Raw genomic sequence first — 22000 nt, forward strand, 5'->3', positions numbered from 1 at the left:
GCCACAGAGGCTGCCTGGCCAAGGGCAGCCCCAGGAGCACCGGGCAGGGGCAAAGCAAGGTGGGGAGGAGAAGGAGCGGGGCCGAGATTGCCCTTGAAAGGCAGACGCGCTCTGGGGCCCGCTCCTGGCCAGGGACCCTGCCCAGAGCCGTCCCCTGCTGGCTGGGGCCTTGAGGGGCAGCTGTCCACCTGGGCCAAGGTGTGCCAGCAGCTGCAGCGTGCCGGGGAGCCTTGCCAGCTCTGGGCCCTGCTGGGGAGGAGGGTCCCTGTGTGCCAGGTGCAGCTGGGGGCCTCAGACACCTCCTCTCTCCACAGGTGCCGCTCTGCACCTTCAGAAGACCAGCAAAACAACTCAAGCACAGAGAAGCCCATCTGTCATCCCAAATCTTCACGTGCGGTCCCATCTCCTCTGCCACTGCTGCGCCGCCATTTTGGCATCATCCCCATGCAGATACCACCAAAACGAGACCCTCTTCCCCAGAGCCCCCTGGTCCTGCTCCCTAGGCAGGACTGAAGGTGTGCACCCCCTGTCCGCCAGGGTAGGGTTTGGCCCATGTTTTGTATTCCAATAAAGAGATGGAGCTGGCACAGCAGTGTCCAGGTGGTACCACCAGCAAAGCCCACACGGCACCAGCGCTGGCTGAGCTCCATGTCCGGGAGCAGCCGTGGATGCCCACGGTGCGGGCGGGCAGGAGCCAGGCACGGCGCTGCTGTGACCAGCGGCGAGGCCCTGAGGGGCTGGGGGAGCCCATGCTGAGGGTCCCTGGGCTGCGGGCACGTTTCTTTCAGCGGGATCATCTGGGCCTGGACTTCCTCCAGTGGCATGCCCAAGCAAAGAGGGGAGCCATCAGTAAGTGTTTGCCTTGAAAAAAACGGGGTGGGAACTGAAGTGTTCCATAGGGAAGCCCTTCATAGCCTGAGAGATGAGTTCAGAGCCTGACAGAGGCTGGGTCTGTGGCACCCCGGGATCCCTTAGGAGTGGAGTGGGGATTTGCCCGCCAGGCCTCATCTGTTCTGTTCACCCAGGGACACGTGGCAAACACACGCTGGCCCAGCCCTGTTGCTGCTCCTTGAGTGTCATGTTTGGGTCCCTCTAAAGGCATGCAGGGGGGCTGGGGACACCCATAAGCTGTGCAGGGAATTTTGGGTATCTCCAAAGATGTGTAGGGGCCGAGGGACCCCTGTGAGTTGAGCAGGGCTCTGGGGCCTCTCATGAGGCACACGGGGGTTTTAGGGTGGCTGGGGATGCCCATAAGATGTGCAGTGGGTTTGGGTCTCCCCTAAAGCATGCAGAGGCCTTGAGTGCCATGTAAGTCAGGAAGAGGGTTAGACAGACAGTACAGAAACAGCAAGTGGTCTCAAAAAGCAGAAGATACATATTCATTGCTTGGTGGTTCCTATATTCCCTTCCCTACAATGGAGCTCCTTTTCTCTTTCCAAGGATGCTATTTCTTCATTCCTTGTCTTTACTGCCTCAGTCATTAGAAGCCCATGGATGCATCCATGCAAATGCTACTACAGCTATCAAGGGAACTCAGAGCCAGAGCTGCAATATGAGGACAGCCACCCTTTTTGTTTTAATCTCATGCAAGTCTGCCACTGCAACTTATTAATTCCTTGCAGGTATTGGCTACCCCTTGTGCTGGTACCAGGGTTACATCACTGCGATGGAGCAGGCAGGGACAGATCACAGGCCCACGGTGCCCATATCTTTGCAGCTGCCCTTGATGGCCCGCGTTGTGTTATTTTTATGAATTATGGCATCAAGTCCTTCACTACTTAAATATGAGTCACAGGCCAGCACTGAGCACAGAGCACCCGCTCGGTGTCGGTGTGGCAGGTCTGACGCTACCTGCAATAGTGGGAATCACAAGTGGGAGTTGAATTCTGGACTTCACATTGACATTGCAGGTAGAACCACGAAATGTCTCACTTGTCCGGTGTCATAGAACTCAGCTCTTGTGAAAAAAACTAGATTGGATGGAGATGCCTGGCAGGACATACTCTCCTCACTGGGAGGGCAGCTCTTGAGATCCATTCCCACATGCTCCTGCCCATCCCTGAGGTCACAGCAGGCTCTGAGGTCACAGCAGGCTCTGAGGTCACAGAGGTCCCAGAGCCCTGCGGTTGCACAGCAGCACAGCGACCGAGCAGTCCGTCGGTGACCACAACTGTTGCGGCAGCAGCGGCGGCGGCTGCAGCGGTGCTGACCTTGGGACAGCCAGTGTCAGGACTGTGGTGGCAGCGAGAGCTGCGGGACTGGCTGAGGGCAAGGCACTATGGCCCTTGCTCTGCGCCTCTTGCTCCTGCTCCTGCTGGCAGTGGCCCTGCCTGCCAGGGCTGCCCAGGCTGCTCCGATGCGAGCGCGGGGAGCAGGTGAGCCGGCGGCCGGGCTCCCCCTTCCCGGGACAGCGCTCCCTTCTCCCCGGGAAGCGTGGGGGAGGGTTTTCCCCAGGCCTGTAGGGAGGGCTTCTGTGGTGGGAGTGAGAGAGCCCTGAGGGGCGCTGGGCTGCTCCAGCCGCCCCTCCTGGGATGTTGCCCAGGGCCTGCAAAGAGGGACGAGAGGGACCAGGAGCCAGCCCAGAGCTCGCCAGGCCCCTCTGCAGCTTGGGCCATGTCCATTGGCATCTGGCTCCCACGGCCTTACCCGACCCCCTTGCAGTGCCCATTTCCCTAAGGCAGAAGGGGATCCCAGCACACCATGGAATGGTTCTGATCTCTGCTCCCTTCTAGATGAGGGTGCTGGGAAGGCTTCTCCAGCTGCTTGGCTTCATGAAGATTTGCAGCCCCTGGAGTCTCCCGCAGGTATGTTGCCAATGTTCCTACAAGAATAATCGTTGACAACCTGGCAGCAACCAGGTGACAGAAACTTCTCTGGCTGTTGAGTTACAGGTGTGTCTGCAGGGAGGGCTTTTCCAGCTCCGTTTCTGGTTGATGCACGCAAGACCAGCTCCCATCGCAGGGGTGAGCAGTGAGACCCTGCTGACCCCACAGGCTGAGCACTGGTTTTGTGGGATCCATTCATCTGAAATGGAACTACTTTCTCTTAAGGTCCTCCAAGAGGGAGGAACAAACCTAGAGGAGTCAAGATGTCCCTGGAGAAATCCAAACACAGGGACCAGATGCTGAGTGGTCTGGAGAGACGGCGTGGTGGGTGCACTTCCCTCAGCCTTCTCCTGAGCCTCAGCAGCCGGGGGCTGTCGCTGCACATCTGCACACGCCGTGCCCGGCACAGGGGAAGGCATCCATCGCAGCCTCGCGGCCCCGCTGCTGCTTTCACGCCCTGCAGGGCTGTTTCCCAGCCTGGCCTGGCTGCAGCTCCTCCCCGGCCTCTGCAGGAAGGCATTTGGCATCAGCTGACAGGGTGCCCAAACTGCACCACGGGCCATGCACCCCCTGAGATCCCCTGCAATTTCCTGGTCTCCGGGTAGATCAGGAGTGGAGGCTCTTTGGAGAAGGGAGGGCCCTGGCCCAGCCCCAAGAGCCTGGGCATTTTCCTGATCCTTATCCATGGTTTTGACCAGTATTGCCTCCTGAAGATGCCACCTCCCCATGGGGAATGGTTCCACCTGGCCCAGCTGTCCCTCTTCCTTCCTCCAGAGATGGAAGCAGAGGCTGTGCTGAAGGCGGTGCTTCCCGGAGGAAGCAGTGGCTCATTGGCAGCCTCTGCTGCAGGAAGGGAGGCCATGCCAGGCACAGGCACAGGAGGTAATTGCTGAGCCTCTGGGCCTGAGCCCTGCTGAGGCTTGAGCTGCCATCTCTGCTGCTGGGCAGTGCGGGAACACACAGCGTTACCCAAGCCCCTTGCGGTGCCCAGTTCCCTACAGGAGAAGGGGATCCCAGCACACCATGGAATGCTTCTCATCTATGTTCCCTTCTAGATTGGGATCGTGACCTGCATCATTTGGAGTCGCTGGTAAATGACGGTTTAAGGATCTTGGAGCTTGATGGATGTAAGTTCTCAGCATCCCTTTCCTAACACAGTAATCGCAGTCTAAGTGTCATCATGTGCAGAGCAATATTCATGTGTCGTTTCCCTTAACATCATCTCAAGCTTGATGGAGTCTGGAAATTTTGGCCGGGAAATTCCTCCTCTTTTGCCCAACAGTGATCCCACAGGGGCGCTGTCAGGGGGAGGAAGGAGCATTTAGCTGCCAGTCTTCTTCCCGTGTGCAATGCCAGTTGCTCCTTGCGTGTGCTCTGCGCAGCCACGGAGAAGAGCAGAGAGGGAAGGGGCCGAGCCCAGGGCTGTGCCCCGGGGCGCTGTGCCCGGCGCGGCTCCTCTGCCGGCCCCAGGGAGCCGGAGCTGCTGCCGCTGCCGCTGCCAAGCCCTGGCCCCGGCTGAGTTTAGAGCTGCCGGCAGCTCCAGGGAGTGCTTTCTCCCCTGACTGCCCTGCAAGGGGCTCCTTCCAAGCCAGCGTGGGGCCACTGCAGGCACGGGCTCCCTCTGCCCGTGCTCCTGAGTGGAAGGCAGAGATGAGGGAGTGCCGTGGAGGGCACCGATCACCCAGGTGCACCCACTGCCACTCCGGCCTGAAGGGGACTCTTGAGCAGTGTCACAGGAGCTGTTCGGTCCTGCCTTTCTTTGCAGCTGAAGCTGTTGATGAAGATGATCTGGATTCCCAACCAGAGCCTCCGGAAGAAGATGAGGATGAGGAGGGTAGGTCAAGGCCTTTCCCCTGGGAGAGCTGCCAGCTCAGAGCCCAAAGGTGGCCAGCGGGCCATCGCTGCAGGTGCCAGGACACAGCTGTGCCCGTGTGTGCCCTCGCCCTGCGGCATCCCCTCCCTGCTCCTGCAGCTCAGTGCTGCCCATGCAGATCAGCAGAGATGACAGAAGCTTCTCTGGCTGTTGAGTTACAGGTGTGTCTGCAGGGAGGACTTCTCCAGCTCCTTTGCTGGTTCCTGCACGCAAGCCCGGCTCCCATCGCAGGGGTGAGCAGTGAGTCCCTGCTGACCCCACAGGCTGAGCACTGGTTTTGTGGGATTCATTCATCTGAAATGGAACTACTTTCTCTTAAGGTCCTCCAAGAGGGAGGAACAAACCTAGAGGAGACACTAAGTCCCTGGAGGCATCCATACAACTGGACCAAACCCTGAGTGAGCTGGAGAGACGGCGTGGTGGGTGCATTTCCCATTTCCCCTGAGCCTCAGCCGCCGGCGGCTGTCGCTGCACATCTGCACACGCCGTGCCCGGCACAGGGGAAGGCATCCATCGCAGCCTCGCGGCCCCGCTGCTGCTTCCACGCCCTGCAGGGCTGTTTCCCAGCCTGGCCTGGCTGCAGCTCCTCCCCGGCCTCTGCAGGAAGGCATTTGGCATCAGCTGACAGGGTGCCCAAACTGCACCACGGGCCATGCACCCCCTGAGATCCCCTGCAATTTCCTGGTCCCTGGGTAGATCAGGAGGGGCAGCAGTTTGGATGAGGGAGGGAACAGCTCCAAAACCCTGGGCATTTTCCTGATCCTTATCCATGCCTTTGACAAGTATTGCCAGGAGTAGACTGGCACAGCACAGAGGAATTCTCCCGAGCAGGCTCAGGGCACGCGGGTACTGAGCAGTCCTGCTGGGCTCCCTCCGTGGGAGACACGTCCCGAAACCTGGGAGCGGCTGCAAGGGGTGCCCATGGTGGGGAAAGGGCAGAGGGGCAGAGCAGGGCTGCTGTGTGTCCTGACAGGGCCTGGCTCTGTCCGCCTGCGCTGCGGGAGCTGTCGCGGGGCAGGGAGGGTCGCGGTGGCAGCTGCTGCTGCAGGGATGGCTTTGGCCCGTGTCCCTCGAAGGAGCCCCTGCCCCAGCAGCTGCGCTGCCCCCGGCCTCTCCTCCCGGCCCCCTGGGCTTTGTTGGTGGCACAGCCTGTGCCCAGGGGCGGCAAGGTGCCTGTAGGCCCCAGCTCCGGGGAAGCAGAGAAGGTCCTGGCCGTATGCAACGTGCTGCCAGCTCAGCAGTGGTGCACAGCACGGGCTCACGCTCCCCGTTGCTCCCGCAGATGCAGCCGGCACCACAACACGTGCTGGCCATATTCGCAAAAGGATCAGAAGAGTTTTCTGCTGGGGAACAAATTGTTTGATTAAGATAATGGCCATGGTGGCTGGTGGGGCACTTTTCTTGGTGATGTGCTGTGCTGGAATCTGGTATTGCTGGAAGAGAAAACGGTGAGTGTCTTGCTGATCCCTCCCTCAAACAGCTTCCTTTAAAGGCTGCTTGTAGACAGGAAACATTCCCCGTGAGGCTGCTGTGGAGTTGTGGCGAGTCCGTGGTTGTCCAAACAACTCTGCTGAGGGTTCTGCTGCTGTGCAGTGCTTTAATTGGCCTCTTAGTTGCTGGGCCTTGTCCTGGGGAGCCCGCTCGGGCTGCAGGCCAGTGCTGGCTGCCACAGAGGCTGCCTGGCCAAGGGCAGCCCCAGGAGCACCGGGCAGGGGCAAAGCAAGGTGGGGAGGAGAAGGAGCGGGGCCGAGATTGCCCTTGAAAGGCAGATGCGCTCTGGGGCCCGCTCCTGGCCAGGGACCCTGCCCAGAGCCGTCCCCTGCTGGCTGGGGCCTTGAGGGGCAGCTGTCCACCTGGGCCAAGGTGTGCCAGCAGCTGCAGCCGTGCCGGGGAGCCTTGCCAGCTCTGGGCCCTGCTGGGGAGGAGGGTCCCTGTGTGCCAGGTGCAGCTGGGGGCCTCAGACACCTCCTCTCTCCACAGGTGCCGCTCTGCACCTTCAGAAGACCAGCAAAACAACTCAAGCACAGAGAAGCCCATCTGTCATCCCAAATCTTCACGTGCGGTCCCATCTCCTCTGCCACTGCTGCGCCGCCATTTTGGCATCATCCCCATGCAGATACCACCAAAACGAGACCCTCTTCCCCAGAGCCCCCTGGTCCTGCTCCCTAGGCAGGACTGAAGGTGTGCACCCCCTGTCCGCCAGGGTAGGGTTTGGCCCATGTTTTGTGTTCCAATAAAGAGATGGAGCTGGCACAGCAGTGTCCAGGTGGTACCACCAGCAAAGCCCACACGGCACCAGCGCTGGCTGAGCTCCATGTCCGGGAGCAGCCGTGGATGCCCACGGTGCGGGCGGGCAGGAGCCAGGCACGGCGCTGCTGTGACCAGCGGCGAGGCCCTGAGGGGCTGGGGGAGCCCATGCTGAGGGTCCCTGGGCTGCGGGCACGTTTCTTTCAGCGGGATCATCTGGGCCTGGACTTCCTCCAGTGGCATGCCCAAGCAAAGAGGGGAGCCATCAGTAAGTGTTTGCCTTGAAAAAAACGGGGTGGGACTGAACTGTTCCATGGGGAAGCCCTTCATAGCCTGAGAGATGAGTTCAGAGCCTGACAGAGGCTGGGTCTGTGGCACCCCGGGATCCCTTAGGAGTGGAGTGGGGATTTGCCCGCCAGGCCTCATCTGTTCTGTTCACCCAGGGACACGTGGCAAACACACGCTGGCCCAGCCCTGTTGCTGCTCCTTGAGTGTCATGTTTGGGTCCCTCTAAAGGCATGCAGGGGGCTTGTGTCACCTCTGTGCTGTGGGACAGGGGGGCTGGGGACACCCATAAGCTGTGCAGGGAATTTTGGGTATCTCCAAAGATGTGTAGGGGCCGAGGGACCCCTGTGAGTTGAGCAGGGCTCTGGGGCCTCTCATGAGGCACACGGGGGTTTTAGGGTGGCTGGGGATGCCCATAAGATGTGCAGTGGGTTTGGGTCTCCCCTAAAGCATGCAGAGGCCTTGAGTGCCATGTAAGTCAGGAAGAGGGTTAGACAGACAGTACAGAAACAGCAAGTGGTCTCAAAAAGCAGAAGATACATATTCATTGCTTGGTGGTTCCTATATTCCCTTCCCTACAATGGAGCTCCTTTTCTCTTTCCAAGGATGCTATTTCTTCATTCCTTGTCTTTACTGCCTCAGTCATTAGAAGCCCATGGATGCATCCATGCAAATGCTACTACAGCTATCAAGGGAACTCAGAGCCAGAGCTGCAATATGAGGACAGCCACCCTTTTTGTTTTAATCTCATGCAAGTCTGCCACTGCAACTTATTAATTCCTTGCAGGTATTGGCTACCCCTTGTGCTGGTACCAGGGTTACATCACTGCGATGGAGCAGGCAGGGACAGATCACAGGCCCACGGTGCCCATATCTTTGCAGCTGCCCTGATGGCCCGCGTTGTGTTATTTTTATGAATTATGGCATCAAGTCCTTCACTACTTAAATATGAGTCACAGGCCAGCACTGAGCACAGAGCACCCGCTCGGTGTCGGTGTGGCAGGTCTGACGCTACCTGCAATAGTGGGAATCACAAGTGGGAGTTGAATTCTGGACTTCACATTGACATTGCAGGTAGAACCACGAAATGTCTCACTTGTCCGGTGTCATAGAACTCAGCTCTTGTGAAAAAAACTAGATTGGATGGAGATGCCTGGCAGGACATACTCTCCTCACTGGGAGGGCAGCTCTTGAGATCCATTCCCACATGCTCCTGCCCATCCCTGAGGTCACAGCAGGCTCTGAGGTCACAGCAGGCTCTGAGGTCACAGAGGTCCCAGAGCCCTGCGGTTGCACAGCAGCACAGCGACCGAGCAGTCCGTCGGTGACCACAACTGTTGCGGCAGCAGCGGCGGCGGCAGCAGCGGTGCTGACCTTGGGACAGCAGTGTCAGGACTGTGGTGGCAGCGAGAGCTGCGGGACTGGCTGAGGGCAAGGCACCATGGCCCTTGCTCTGCGCCTCTTGCTCCTGCTCCTGCTGGCAGTGGCCCTGCCTGCCAGGGCTGCCCAGGCTGCTCCGATGCGAGCGCGGGGAGCAGGTGAGCCGGCGGCCGGGCTCCCCCTTCCCGGGACAGCGCTCCCTTCTCCCCGGGAAGCGTGGGGGAGGGTTTTCCCCAGGCCTGTAGGGAGGGCTTCTGTGGTGGGAGTGAGAGAGCCCTGAGGGGCGCTGGGCTGCTCCAGCCGCCCCTCCTGGGATGTTGCCCAGGGCCTGCAAAGAGGGACGAGAGGGACCAGGAGCCAGCCCAGAGCTCGCCAGGCCCCTCTGCAGCTTGGGCCATGTCCATTGGCATCTGGCTCCCACGGCCTTACCCGACCCCCTTGCAGTGCCCATTTCCCTAAGGCAGAAGGGGATCCCAGCACACCATGGAATGGTTCTGATCTCTGCTCCCTTCTAGATGAGGGTGCTGGGAAGGCTTCTCCAGCTGCTTGGCTTCATGAAGATTTGCAGCCCCTGGAGTCTCCCGCAGGTATGTTGCCAATGTTCCTACAAGAATAATCGTTGACAACCTGGCAGCAACCAGGTGACAGAAACTTCTCTGGCTGTTGAGTTACAGGTGTGTCTGCAGGGAGGGCTTTTCCAGCTCCGTTTCTGGTTGATGCACGCAAGACCAGCTCCCATCGCAGGGGTGAGCAGTGAGACCCTGCTGACCCCACAGGCTGAGCACTGGTTTTGTGGGATCCATTCATCTGAAATGGAACTACTTTCTCTTAAGGTCCTCCAAGAGGGAGGAACAAACCTAGAGGAGTCAAGATGTCCCTGGAGAAATCCAAACACAGGGACCAGATGCTGAGTGGTCTGGAGAGACGGCGTGGTGGGTGCACTTCCCTCAGCCTTCTCCTGAGCCTCAGCAGCCGGGGGCTGTCGCTGCACATCTGCACACGCCGTGCCCGGCACAGGGGAAGGCATCCATCGCAGCCTCGCGGCCCCGCTGCTGCTTTCACGCCCTGCAGGGCTGTTTCCCAGCCTGGCCTGGCTGCAGCTCCTCCCCGGCCTCTGCAGGAAGGCATTTGGCATCAGCTGACAGGGTGCCCAAACTGCACCACGGGCCATGCACCCCCTGAGATCCCCTGCAATTTCCCGGTCTCCGGGTAGATCAGGAGTGGAGGCTCTTTGGAGAAGGGAGGGCCCTGGCCCAGCCCCAAGAGCCTGGGCATTTTCCTGATCCTTATCCATGGTTTTGACCAGTATTGCCTCCTGAAGATGCCACCTCCCCATGGGGAATGGTTCCACCTGGCCCAGCTGTCCCTCTTCCTTCCTCCAGAGATGGAAGCAGAGGCTGTGCTGAAGGCGGTGTTTCCCGGAGGAAGCAGTGGCTCATTGGCAGCCTCTGCTGCAGGAAGGGAGGCCATGCCAGGCACAGGCACAGGAGGTAATTGCTGAGCCTCTGGGCCTGAGCCCTGCTGAGGCTTGAGCTGCCATCTCTGCTGCTGGGCAGTGCGGGAACACACAGCGTTACCCAAGCCCCTTGCGGTGCCCAGTTCCCTACAGGAGAAGGGGATCCCAGCACACCATGGAATGCTTCTCATCTATGTTCCCTTCTAGATTGGGATCGTGACCTGCATCATTTGGAGTCGCTGGTAAATGACGGTTTAAGGATCTTGGAGCTTGATGGATGTAAGTTCTCAGCATCCCTTTCCTAACACAGTAATCGCAGTCTAAGTGTCATCATGTGCAGAGCAATATTCATGTGTCGTTTCCCTTAACATCATCTCAAGCTTGATGGAGTCTGGAAATTTTGGCCGGGAAATTCCTCCTCTTTTGCCCAACAGTGATCCCACAGGGGCGCTGTCAGGGGGAGGAAGGAGCATTTAGCTGCCAGTCTTCTTCCCGTGTGCAATGCCAGTTGCTCCTTGCGTGTGCTCTGCGCAGCCACGGAGAAGAGCAGAGAGGGAAGGGGTCCGAGCCCAGGGCTGTGCCCCGGGGCGCTGTGCCCGGCGCGGCTCCTCTGCCGGCCCCAGGGAGCCGGAGCTGCTGCCGCTGCCGCTGCCAAGCCCTGGCCCCGGCTGAGTTTAGAGCTGCCGGCAGCTCCAGGGAGTGCTTTCTCCCCTGACTGCCCTGCAAGGGGCTCCTTCCAAGCCAGCGTGGGGCCACTGCAGGCACGGGCTCCCTCTGCCCGTGCTCCTGAGTGGAAGGCAGAGATGAGGGAGTGCCGTGGAGGGCACCGATCACCCAGGTGCACCCACTGCCACTCCGGCCTGAAGGGGACTCTTGAGCAGTGTCACAGGAGCTGTTCGGTCCTGCCTTTCTTTGCAGCTGAAGCTGTTGATGAAGATGATCTGGATTCCCAACCAGAGCCTCCGGAAGAAGATGAGGATGAGGAGGGTAGGTCAAGGCCTTTCCCCTGGGAGAGCTGCCAGCTCAGAGCCCAAAGGTGGCCAGCGGGCCATCGCTGCAGGTGCCAGGACACAGCTGTGCCCGTGTGTGCCCTCGCCCTGCGGCATCCCCTCCCTGCTCCTGCAGCTCAGTGCTGCCCATGCAGATCAGCAGAGATGACAGAAGCTTCTCTGGCTGTTGAGTTACAGGTGTGTCTGCAGGGAGGACTTCTCCAGCTCCTTTGCTGGTTCCTGCACGCAAGCCCGGCTCCCATCGCAGGGGTGAGCAGTGAGTCCCTGCTGACCCCACAGGCTGAGCACTGGTTTTGTGGGATTCATTCATCTGAAATGGAACTACTTTCTCTTAAGGTCCCCTGAGAAGGAAGAACAAACCTAGAGGAGACACTAAGTCCCTGGAGGCATCCATACAACTGGACCAAACCCTGAGTGAGCTGGAGAGACGGCGTGGTGGGTGCATTTCCCATTTCCCCTGAGCCTCAGCCGCCGGGGGCTGTCGCTGCACATCTGCACACGCCGTGCCCGGCACAGGGGAAGGCATCCATCGCAGCCTCGCGGCCCCGCTGCTGCTTCCACGCCCTGCAGGGCTGTTTCCCAGCCTGGCCTGGCTGCAGCTCCTCCCCGGCCTCTGCAGGAAGGCATTTGGCATCAGCTGACAGGGTGCCCAAACTGCACCACGGGCCATGCACCCCCTGAGATCCCCTGCAATTTCCTGGTCCCTGGGTAGATCAGGAGGGGCAGCAGTTTGGATGAGGGAGGGAACAGCTCCAAAACCCTGGGCATTTTCCTGATCCTTATCCATGCCTTTGACAAGTATTGCCAGGAGTAGACTGGCACAGCACAGAGGAATTCTCCCGAGCAGGCTCAGGGCACGCGGGTACTGAGCAGTCCTGCTGGGCTCCCTCCGTGGGAGACACGTCCCGAAACCTGGGAGCGGCTGCAAGGGGTGCCCATGGTGGGGAAAGGGCAGAGGGGCAGAGCAGGGCTGCTGTGTGTCCTGACAGGGCCTGGCTCTGTCCGCCTGCGCTGCGGGAGCTGTCGCGGGGCAGGGAGGGTCGCGGTGGCAGCTGCTGCTGCAGGGATGGCTTTGGCCCGTGTCCCTCGAAGGAGCCCCTGCCCCAGCAGCTGCGCTGCCCCCGGCCTCTCCTCCCGGCCCCCTGGGCTTTGTTGGTGGCACAGCCTGTGCCCAGGGGCGGCAAGGTGCCTGTAGGCCCCAGCTCCGGGGAAGCAGAGAAGGTCCTGGCCGTATGCAACGTGCTGCCAGCTCAGCAGTGGTGCACAGCACGGGCTCACGCTCCCCGTTGCTCCCGCAGATGCAGCCGGCACCACAACACGTGCTGGCCATATTCGCAAAAGGATCAGAAGAGTTTTCTGCTGGGGAACAAATTGTTTGATTAAGATAATGGCCATGGTGGCTGGTGGGGCACTTTTCTTGGTGATGTGCTGTGCTGGAATCTGGTATTGCTGGAAGAGAAAACGGTGAGTGTCTTGCTGATCCCTCCCTCAAACAGCTTCCTTTAAAGGCTGCTTGTAGACAGGAAACATTCCCCGTGAGGCTGCTGTGGAGTTGTGGCGAGTCCGTGGTTGTCCAAACAACTCTGCTGAGGGTTCTGCTGCTGTGCAGTGCTTTAATTGGCCTCTTAGTTGCTGGGCCTTGTCCTGGGGAGCCCGCTCGGGCTGCAGCCAGTGCTGGCTGCCACAGAGGCTGCCTGGCCAAGGGCAGCCCCAGGAGCACCGGGCAGGGGCAAAGCAAGGTGGGGAGGAGAAGGAGCGGGGCCGAGATTGCCCTTGAAAGGCAGACGCGCTCTGGGGCCCGCTCCTGGCCAGGGACCCTGCCCAGAGCCGTCCCCTGCTGGCTGGGGCCTTGAGGGGCAGCTGTCCACCTGGGCCAAGGTGTGCCAGCAGCTGCAGCCGTGCCGGGGAGCCTTGCCAGCTCTGGGCCCTGCTGGGGAGGAGGGTCCCTGTGTGCCAGGTGCAGCTGGGGGCCTCAGACACCTCCTCTCTCCACAGGTGCCGCTCTGCACCTTCAGAAGACCAGCAAAACAACTCAAGCACAGAGAAGCCCATCTGTCATCCCAAATCTTCACGTGCGGTCCCATCTCCTCTGCCACTGCTGCGCCGCCATTTTGGCATCATCCCCATGCAGATACCACCAAAACGAGACCCTCTTCCCCAGAGCCCCCTGGTCCTGCTCCCTAGGCAGGACTGAAGGTGTGCACCCCCTGTCCGCCAGGGTAGGGTTTGGCCCATGTTTTGTATTCCAATAAAGAGATGGAGCTGGCACAGCAGTGTCCAGGTGGTACCACCAGCAAAGCCCACACGGCACCAGCGCTGGCTGAGCTCCATGTCCGGGAGCAGCCGTGGATGCCCACGGTGCGGGCGGGCAGGAGCCAGGCACGGCGCTGCTGTGACCAGCGGCGAGGCCCTGAGGGGCTGGGGGAGCCCATGCTGAGGGTCCCTGGGCTGCGGGCACGTTTCTTTCAGCGGGATCATCTGGGCCTGGACTTCCTCCAGTGGCATGCCCAAGCAAAGAGGGGAGCCATCAGTAAGTGTTTGCCTTGAAAAAAACGGGGTGGGAACTGAAGTGTTCCATAGGGAAGCCCTTCATAGCCTGAGAGATGAGTTCAGAGCCTGACAGAGGCTGGGTCTGTGGCACCCCGGGATCCCTTAGGAGTGGAGTGGGGATTTGCCCGCCAGGCCTCATCTGTTCTGTTCACCCAGGGACACGTGGCAAACACACGCTGGCCCAGCCCTGTTGCTGCTCCTTGAGTGTCATGTTTGGGTCCCTCTAAAGGCATGCAGGGGGCTTGTGTCACCTCTGTGCTGTGGGACAGGGGGGCTGGGGACACCCATAAGCTGTGCAGGGAATTTTGGGTATCTCCAAAGATGTGTAGGGGCCGAGGGACCCCTGTGAGTTGAGCAGGGCTCTGGGGCCTCTCATGAGGCACACGGGGGTTTTAGGGTGGCTGGGGATGCCCATAAGATGTGCAGTGGGTTTGGGTCTCCCCTAAAGCATGCAGAGGCCTTGAGTGCCATGTAAGTCAGGAAGAGGGTTAGACAGACAGTACAGAAACAGCAAGTGGTCTCAAAAAGCAGAAGATACATATTCATTGCTTGGTGGTTCCTATATTCCCTTCCCTACAATGGAGCTCCTTTTCTCTTTCCAAGGATGCTATTTCTTCATTCCTTGTCTTTACTGCCTCAGTCATTAGAAGCCCATGGATGCATCCATGCAAATGCTACTACAGCTATCAAGGGAACTCAGAGCCAGAGCTGCAATATGAGGACAGCCACCCTTTTTGTTTTAATCTCATGCAAGTCTGCCACTGCAACTTATTAATTCCTTGCAGGTATTGGCTACCCCTTGTGCTGGTACCAGGGTTACATCACTGCGATGGAGCAGGCAGGGACAGATCACAGGCCCACGGTGCCCATATCTTTGCAGCTGCCCTGATGGCCCGCGTTGTGTTATTTTTATGAATTATGGCATCAAGTCCTTCACTACTTAAATATGAGTCACAGGCCAGCACTGAGCACAGAGCACCCGCTCGGTGTCGGTGTGGCAGGTCTGACGCTACCTGCAATAGTGGGAATCACAAGTGGGAGTTGAATTCTGGACTTCACATTGACATTGCAGGTAGAACCACGAAATGTCTCACTTGTCCGGTGTCATAGAACTCAGCTCTTGTGAAAAAAACTAGATTGGATGGAGATGCCTGGCAGGACATACTCTCCTCACTGGGAGGGCAGCTCTTGAGATCCATTCCCACATGCTCCTGCCCATCCCTGAGGTCACAGCAGGCTCTGAGGTCACAGCAGGCTCTGAGGTCACAGAGGTCCCAGAGCCCTGCGGTTGCACAGCAGCACAGCGACCGAGCAGTCCGTCGGTGACCACAACTGTTGCGGCAGCAGCGGCGGCGGCTAGCAGCGGTGCTGACCTTGGGACAGCAGTGTCAGGACTGTGGTGGCAGCGAGAGCTGCGGGACTGGCTGAGGGCAAGGCACCATGGCCCTTGCTCTGCGCCTCTTGCTCCTGCTCCTGCTGGCAGTGGCCCTGCCTGCCAGGGCTGCCCAGGCTGCTCCGATGCGAGCGCGGGGAGCAGGTGAGCCGGCGGCCGGGCTCCCCCTTCCCGGGACAGCGCTCCCTTCTCCCCGGGAAGCGTGGGGGAGGGTTTTCCCCAGGCCTGTAGGGAGGGCTTCTGTGGTGGGAGTGAGAGAGCCCTGAGGGGCGCTGGGCTGCTCCAGCCGCCCCTCCTGGGATGTTGCCCAGGGCCTGCAAAGAGGGACGAGAGGGACCAGGAGCCAGCCCAGAGCTCGCCAGGCCCCTCTGCAGCTTGGGCCATGTCCATTGGCATCTGGCTCCCACGGCCTTACCCGACCCCCTTGCAGTGCCCATTTCCCTAAGGCAGAAGGGGATCCCAGCACACCATGGAATGGTTCTGATCTCTGCTCCCTTCTAGATGAGGGTGCTGGGAAGGCTTCTCCAGCTGCTTGGCTTCATGAAGATTTGCAGCCCCTGGAGTCTCCCGCAGGTATGTTGCCAATGTTCCTACAAGAATAATCGTTGACAACCTGGCAGCAACCAGGTGACAGAAACTTCTCTGGCTGTTGAGTTACAGGTGTGTCTGCAGGGAGGGCTTTTCCAGCTCCGTTTCTGGTTGATGCACGCAAGACCAGCTCCCATCGCAGGGGTGAGCAGTGAGACCCTGCTGACCCCACAGGCTGAGCACTGGTTTTGTGGGATCCATTCATCTGAAATGGAACTACTTTCTCTTAAGGTCCTCCAAGAGGGAGGAACAAACCTAGAGGAGTCAAGATGTCCCTGGAGAAATCCAAACACAGGGACCAGATGCTGAGTGGTCTGGAGAGACGGCGTGGTGGGTGCACTTCCCTCAGCCTTCTCCTGAGCCTCAGCAGCCGGGGGCTGTCGCTGCACATCTGCACACGCCGTGCCCGGCACAGGGGAAGGCATCCATCGCAGCCTCGCGGCCCCGCTGCTGCTTTCACGCCCTGCAGGGCTGTTTCCCAGCCTGGCCTGGCTGCAGCTCCTCCCCGGCCTCTGCAGGAAGGCATTTGGCATCAGCTGACAGGGTGCCCAAACTGCACCACGGGCCATGCACCCCCTGAGATCCCCTGCAATTTCCCGGTCTCCGGGTAGATCAGGAGTGGAGGCTCTTTGGAGAAGGGAGGGCCCTGGCCCAGCCCCAAGAGCCTGGGCATTTTCCTGATCCTTATCCATGGTTTTGACCAGTATTGCCTCCTGAAGATGCCACCTCCCCATGGGGAATGGTTCCACCTGGCCCAGCTGTCCCTCTTCCTTCCTCCAGAGATGGAAGCAGAGGCTGTGCTGAAGGCGGTGTTTCCCGGAGGAAGCAGTGGCTCATTGGCAGCCTCTGCTGCAGGAAGGGAGGCCATGCCAGGCACAGGCACAGGAGGTAATTGCTGAGCCTCTGGGCCTGAGCCCCGCTGAGGCTTGAGCTGCCATCTCTGCTGCTGGGCAGTGCGGGAACACACAGCGTTACCCAAGCCCCTTGCGGTGCCCAGTTCCCTACAGGAGAAGGGGATCCCAGCACACCATGGAATGCTTCTCATCTATGTTCCCTTCTAGATTGGGATCGTGACCTGCATCATTTGGAGTCGCTGGTAAATGACGGTTTAAGGATCTTGGAGCTTGATGGATGTAAGTTCTCAGCATCCCTTTCCTAACACAGTAATCGCAGTCTAAGTGTCATCATGTGCAGAGCAATATTCATGTGTCGTTTCCCTTAACATCATCTCAAGCTTGATGGAGTCTGGAAATTTTGGCCGGGAAATTCCTCCTCTTTTGCCCAACAGTGATCCCACAGGGGCGCTGTCAGGGGGAGGAAGGAGCATTTAGCTGCCAGTCTTCTTCCCGTGTGCAATGCCAGTTGCTCCTTGCGTGTGCTCTGCGCAGCCACGGAGAAGAGCAGAGAGGGAAGGGGCCGAGCCCAGGGCTGTGCCCCGGGGCGCTGTGCCCGGCGCGGCTCCTCTGCCGGCCCCAGGGAGCCGGAGCTGCTGCCGCTGCCGCTGCCAAGCCCTGGCCCCGGCTGAGTTTAGAGCTGCCGGCAGCTCCAGGGAGTGCTTTCTCCCCTGACTGCCCTGCAAGGGGCTCCTTCCAAGCCAGCGTGGGGCCACTGCAGGCACGGGCTCCCTCTGCCCGTGCTCCTGAGTGGAAGGCAGAGATGAGGGAGTGCCGTGGAGGGCACCGATCCCCCAGGTGCACCCACTGCCACTCCGGCCTGAAGGGGACTCTTGAGCAGTGTCACAGGAGCTGTTCGGTCCTGCCTTTCTTTGCAGCTGAAGCTGTTGATGAAGATGATCTGGATTCCCAACCAGAGCCTCCGGAAGAAGATGAGGATGAGGAGGGTAGGTCAAGGCCTTTCCCCTGGGAGAGCTGCCAGCTCAGAGCCCAAAGGTGGCCAGCGGGCCATCGCTGCAGGTGCCAGGACACAGCTGTGCCCGTGTGTGCCCTCGCCCTGCGGCATCCCCTCCCTGCTCCTGCAGCTCAGTGCTGCCCATGCAGATCAGCAGAGATGACAGAAGCTTCTCTGGCTGTTGCGTTACAGGTGTGTCTGCAGGGAGGACTTCTCCAGCTCCTTTGCTGGTTCCTGCACGCAAGCCCGGCTCCCATCGCAGGGGTGAGCAGTGAGTCCCTGCTGACCCCACAGGCTGAGCACTGGTTTTGTGGGATTCATTCATCTGAAATGGAACTACTTTCTCTTAAGGTCCCCTGAGAAGGAAGAACAAACCTAGAGGAGACACTAAGTCCCTGGAGGCATCCATACAACTGGACCAAACCTTGAGTGAGCTGGAGAGACGGCGTGGTGGGTGCATTTCCCATTTCCCCTGAGCCTCAGCCGCCGGGGGCTGTCGCTGCACATCTGCACACGCCGTGCCCGGCACAGGGGAAGGCATCCATCGCAGCCTCGCGGCCCCGCTGCTGCTTCCACGCCCTGCAGGGCTGTTTCCCAGCCTGGCCTGGCTGCAGCTCCTCCCCGGCCTCTGCAGGAAGGCATTTGGCATCAGCTGACAGGGTGCCCAAACTGCACCACGGGCCATGCACCCCCTGAGATCCCCTGCAATTTCCTGGTCCCTGGGTAGATCAGGAGGGGCAGCAGTTTGGATGAGGGAGGGAACAGCTCCAAAACCCTGGGCATTTTCCTGATCCTTATCCATGCCTTTGACAAGTATTGCCAGGAGTAGACTGGCACAGCACAGAGGAATTCTCCCGAGCAGGCTCAGGGCACGCGGGTACTGAGCAGTCCTGCTGGGCTCCCTCCGTGGGAGACACGTCCCGAAACCTGGGAGCGGCTGCAAGGGGTGCCCATGGTGGGGAAAGGGCAGAGGGGCAGAGCAGGGCTGCTGTGTGTCCTGACAGGGCCTGGCTCTGTCCGCCTGCGCTGCGGGAGCTGTCGCGGGGCAGGGAGGGTCGCGGTGGCAGCTGCTGCTGCAGGGATGGCTTTGGCCCGTGTCCCTCGAAGGAGCCCCTGCCCCAGCAGCTGCGCTGCCCCCGGCCTCTCCTCCCGGCCCCCTGGGCTTTGTTGGTGGCACAGCCTGTGCCCAGGGGCGGCAAGGTGCCTGTAGGCCCCAGCTCCGGGGAAGCAGAGAAGGTCCTGGCCGTATGCAACGTGCTGCCAGCTCAGCAGTGGTGCACAGCACGGGCTCACGCTCCCCGTTGCTCCCGCAGATGCAGCCGGCACCACAACACGTGCTGGCCATATTCGCAAAAGGATCAGAAGAGTTTTCTGCTGGGGAACAAATTGTTTGATTAAGATAATGGCCATGGTGGCTGGTGGGGCACTTTTCTTGGTGATGTGCTGTGCTGGAATCTGGTATTGCTGGAAGAGAAAACGGTGAGTGTCTTGCTGATCCCTCCCTCAAACAGCTTCCTTTAAAGGCTGCTTGTAGACAGGAAACATTCCCCGTGAGGCTGCTGTGGAGTTGTGGCGAGTCCGTGGTTGTCCAAACAACTCTGCTGAGGGTTCTGCTGCTGTGCAGTGCTTTAATTGGCCTCTTAGTTGCTGGGCCTTGTCCTGGGGAGCCCGCTCGGGCTGCAGCCAGTGCTGGCTGCCACAGAGGCTGCCTGGCCAAGGGCAGCCCCAGGAGCACCGGGCAGGGGCAAAGCAAGGTGGGGAGGAGAAGGAGCGGGGCCGAGATTGCCCTTGAAAGGCAGACGCGCTCTGGGGCCCGCTCCTGGCCAGGGACCCTGCCCAGAGCCGTCCCCTGCTGGCTGGGGCCTTGAGGGGCAGCTGTCCACCTGGGCCAAGGTGTGCCAGCAGCTGCAGCCGTGCCGGGGAGCCTTGCCAGCTCTGGGCCCTGCTGGGGAGGAGGGTCCCTGTGTGCCAGGTGCAGCTGGGGGCCTCAGACACCTCCTCTCTCCACAGTTGCCCTGCTCCAGCTCCAGCGTCCCAGCCAGGAAGGCCCGACTCTCCCTCGCCTCCAGGGAGCCCAAAGACCGTCCGTTTTGACAGCTCTCAGACATGGCCTCAGCAGCAGCCGCAGTCACCCAGAAAAGCAGAGCACCAGCACTCTCTGCCTCCCCCACACCCCCCCAGCCCAGCTGTGAAGCAGAAGCCCCCCGAGATCCCCCCACCTCCTCCCCTCCCGAGCCAGCCACCCTGGTCCTCCAGCTAGGACTGAAACTGGACCAGCCAGAACAGGGCTTGGGCCACCAACAGCTTGGGGCATCTGCTCGAGTCAGTTTTCTGACTTGTACCTACAACAGGAAGGGCTGAAGACTCTTCTCGTGCCCTGTCTCATCCTTTGCTGCTTTGATTTTCATGCAGCTGAGTGGTGGCTGAATCTCGTCAAAGAACTTTATTTGCAATAGCACTGCATGTTTTACCCCACCTGTAAGCAGAAAAAAACCTAAAAATTCTTCAGTTTAGACTTCATTTTTTAGTGTGATTGGGCCACTCAAATTTTGAGCAGTTAATTTTCGATGGCACCTCTTCCCTTTTCCTTACTATCTAAAAAAAGTTCATCTCGACACGAAAATCACCAAAATTACTGAGATTTACCTCAAAGCCCAGAGGACAATCTAGCACAGAATATTTTTCCTGTGTACTGCGCAACAAGAAATATTCTGAGGAAATACTGTGGCAGCTGAGGCTCATGGAACTCCCAGAATACTGAGCCTGCAGAGGAGGCAAAGAGCCCTGGCAGTGGCTGAGAGGACTTCTCCTCTGCAGGCTCCTCTGAAAGTGTGTCACTTCAGGAGGGAAAGCTTTTAAACCTTTCCCTTACCTTCCTCCTGTGCTAAAATGTACGGCTCATCCTGAGAAAATACTAAGCTACAAACAAGTCTCCATTCCTCAACAATAGCTACTCAGGTGCTCAATTTATCTTAAAGAGCAAAACCGAATGTGATCAGATAAATCATCAAAGCCTATTTGCAGAGAAACCCCACCACATGTGAGCAAACATTTATTAGCGTCAGTTCACTCAAAAGAAACCCAACCCTGTATTAACCAGTGTTTCAAATGAACTTGAATTCTCTTTCCTCACGTATCAGCTGGATTGGTTTTCTCCTTTTTTTGTCCTAGAGAGAATCTTAGAATGATTTACTCTCGACAGGACTCCTTGGATTGTCCCCAGACCTGGCCCATGCCTTGCCTGGGCTGTTAATGCAGCCTCTTAGCACCACATGACTTTGCCACCCTGTTCAGACCTTGGGCACGGCTGGTGCCACTGTCCCCTCTGGTGCCACGGTCCCCTCTGGCTCGTGGTGTGTCCCTGCTGCTGGAGGAGCCCTGCTCGTGCTGCTCCCTGCATTCAACAATGCCGGTCCTACTCCCCAGCCAAAGAGAGACTAAAATCACTGCTTTGGGCAGCTCAGCATTTGAACAGGTGTTTAGCACTTACACATCTCTATCATAGACAATTTAAAACCCACATACCTACACCATAAAGTCACCTCATCTACAGAGGTAAGGAAGCCTGAGTGAACAGAAGGTCAACTTTCAGGCGCATTGGGTTTTTAATTTAGTGGAAGCACTCACTTGTTCACAAACCTCACTTGTCAAACGGGACTGTGCGATGCTATTGTCTTGCTGCTATTAAAGAGGAAGCAGGGAGAAATTACTTAAGAAATCAGAAACAAACTTGGGGCGCAGGCTTGGCAGACAAACCAAGCAGGGTGGCACCTGCCCACTTTGCCTGAATCCCTTTTCCTGACGGACAAAGGCGATCGTGACTCCGCTGCGGGGCGAGCCGGGCGCTCCGCGAGCAGCGCTGGAGCAGCGCCGGGGCAGCGGCGGCCCCGCCCCGCCCGTCCCGCCCATCCCATCCCGCCCCGCGTGGCCAGGGATGTTGGGGCGAGGCTCTGGGAGCAGCAGCATCCCCTGATGGACTCGGTCTGTATTCCACAGGAACCCTGTTGTACAGCCCACCCGAGTGGATCCACCACCAACGCTACCACGGCAAGGCAGCGACGATCTGGTCCCTGGGCCTCCTGCTGTACCACCTGGTGGTGGGGAAGCACCCGTTCAAGAGGGGCCAGGAGATCATCTGGGGGCAGATCCCGTTCCCACGACGGCTCTCTCTAGGTGGATCCTCATCTCTGCGGCACGGGGGGAATAGCAGTGCTGGGAGACAGCAGCGGGCTCAGGAGCATCCCGCTCTGGCAGCTCTGAGGAGGAGGCACATGTCCTGCTCTCCTGCTGCCCTCCAAAGCACAGAATGCATGGGCAAGTTTAGGCACAGCTCTGGGCACAGCCAGCATGGCCTGGGCACGGGAACGGGGGGCAAAGCTGGCGGGATCCTTCTGCAGCTGCCTGGTGGTTTCTGGTTTCTCTACCAGAGTGCCAGGATGTTCTGAAGAGGTGCTTGTCCATGCAGCCCTTGGCCAGGCCGTCCTTGGAAGTGCTCTTCAGTGAGCCTTGGCTGCAGGGTGTTCATGTGCCCTAGAGGATGGCAGA

General features: G+C 59.3%; 3 protein-coding genes across 6 annotated transcripts; all 3 read left to right on the forward strand.

Annotated features, from left to right (window-relative positions):
* The first annotated feature begins 2288 nt into the window (after positions 1-2288).
* On the forward strand, positions 2289-6061 carry LOC116455523. Of its 3 annotated transcripts, none has more exons than XM_032133473.1 (8): positions 2289-2375; positions 2733-2804; positions 2892-2963; positions 3051-3149; positions 3600-3707; positions 3881-3952; positions 4591-5117; positions 5981-6061. In XM_032133473.1, exons 1-7 carry the CDS (start codon positions 2357-2359, stop codon positions 5094-5096), a joined length of 948 nt encoding a protein of 315 aa, XP_031989364.1. In that variant the 5' UTR covers positions 2289-2356; the 3' UTR covers positions 5097-5117; positions 5981-6061. The 3 variants fall into 3 exon arrangements, with proteins under 3 accessions (XP_031989364.1, XP_031989365.1, XP_031989366.1); XM_032133474.1 differs by having other exon boundaries at positions 4591-5121; positions 5981-6042; XM_032133475.1 differs by lacking the exon at positions 5981-6061 and having other exon boundaries at positions 4591-4659; positions 4860-5012.
* A 2218-nt stretch (positions 6062-8279) lies between these two features.
* LOC116455522 lies at positions 8280-13624 on the forward strand. Of its 2 annotated transcripts, XM_032133471.1 has the most exons (11): positions 8280-8768; positions 9126-9197; positions 9285-9356; positions 9444-9542; positions 9993-10100; positions 10274-10345; positions 10985-11053; positions 11254-11325; positions 11413-11511; positions 12375-12540; positions 13072-13624. In XM_032133471.1, exons 1-11 carry the CDS (start codon positions 8672-8674, stop codon positions 13268-13270), a joined length of 1125 nt encoding a protein of 374 aa, XP_031989362.1. In that variant the 5' UTR covers positions 8280-8671; the 3' UTR covers positions 13271-13624. The 2 variants fall into 2 exon arrangements, with proteins under 2 accessions (XP_031989362.1, XP_031989363.1); XM_032133472.1 differs by having other exon boundaries at positions 11413-11515; positions 12375-13624.
* Positions 13625-14677: 1053 nt separating this feature from the next.
* LOC116455551 lies at positions 14678-21989 on the forward strand. The gene is made up of 11 exons (XM_032133518.1): positions 14678-15163; positions 15521-15592; positions 15680-15751; positions 15839-15937; positions 16388-16495; positions 16669-16740; positions 17379-17447; positions 17648-17719; positions 17807-17905; positions 21452-21628; positions 21883-21989. The coding sequence occupies exons 1-11, from the start codon at positions 15067-15069 to the stop codon at positions 21987-21989; spliced, it is 1044 nt and encodes a 347-aa protein (XP_031989409.1). The 5' UTR covers positions 14678-15066.
* The last annotated feature ends 11 nt before the right edge of the window (positions 21990-22000 follow it).

This window comes from Corvus moneduloides, chromosome 24 (genome assembly GCF_009650955.1).
Source record: "Corvus moneduloides isolate bCorMon1 chromosome 24, bCorMon1.pri, whole genome shotgun sequence".
Classification (NCBI taxonomy): Eukaryota; Metazoa; Chordata; class Aves; order Passeriformes; family Corvidae; genus Corvus; species Corvus moneduloides.

Excerpts from the sequence above, each read along its gene's own strand:
- LOC116455522 (XM_032133471.1), top strand. The coding sequence starts at position 8,672 with ATGGCCCTTGCTCTGCGCCTCTTGCTCCTGCTCCTGCTGGCAGTGGCC. Across the intron at positions 9,198-9,284 it reads GCCCCTGGAGTCTCCCGCAG|GTGTGTCTGCAGGGAGGGCT; the intron begins GTATGTTGCCAA and ends GTTGAGTTACAG. Across the intron at positions 11,326-11,412 it reads GCCCGGCTCCCATCGCAGGG|GTCCCCTGAGAAGGAAGAAC; the intron begins GTGAGCAGTGAG and ends CTTTCTCTTAAG.
- LOC116455551 (XM_032133518.1), top strand. The coding sequence starts at position 15,067 with ATGGCCCTTGCTCTGCGCCTCTTGCTCCTGCTCCTGCTGGCAGTGGCC. Across the intron at positions 15,938-16,387 it reads TGGTCTGGAGAGACGGCGTG|AGATGGAAGCAGAGGCTGTG; the intron begins GTGGGTGCACTT and ends TCCTTCCTCCAG. Across the intron at positions 16,741-17,378 it reads GATCTTGGAGCTTGATGGAT|CTGAAGCTGTTGATGAAGAT; the intron begins GTAAGTTCTCAG and ends CTTTCTTTGCAG.
- LOC116455523 (XM_032133473.1), top strand. Across the intron at positions 2,805-2,891 it reads GCCCCTGGAGTCTCCCGCAG|GTGTGTCTGCAGGGAGGGCT; the intron begins GTATGTTGCCAA and ends GTTGAGTTACAG. Across the intron at positions 3,953-4,590 it reads GATCTTGGAGCTTGATGGAT|CTGAAGCTGTTGATGAAGAT; the intron begins GTAAGTTCTCAG and ends CTTTCTTTGCAG.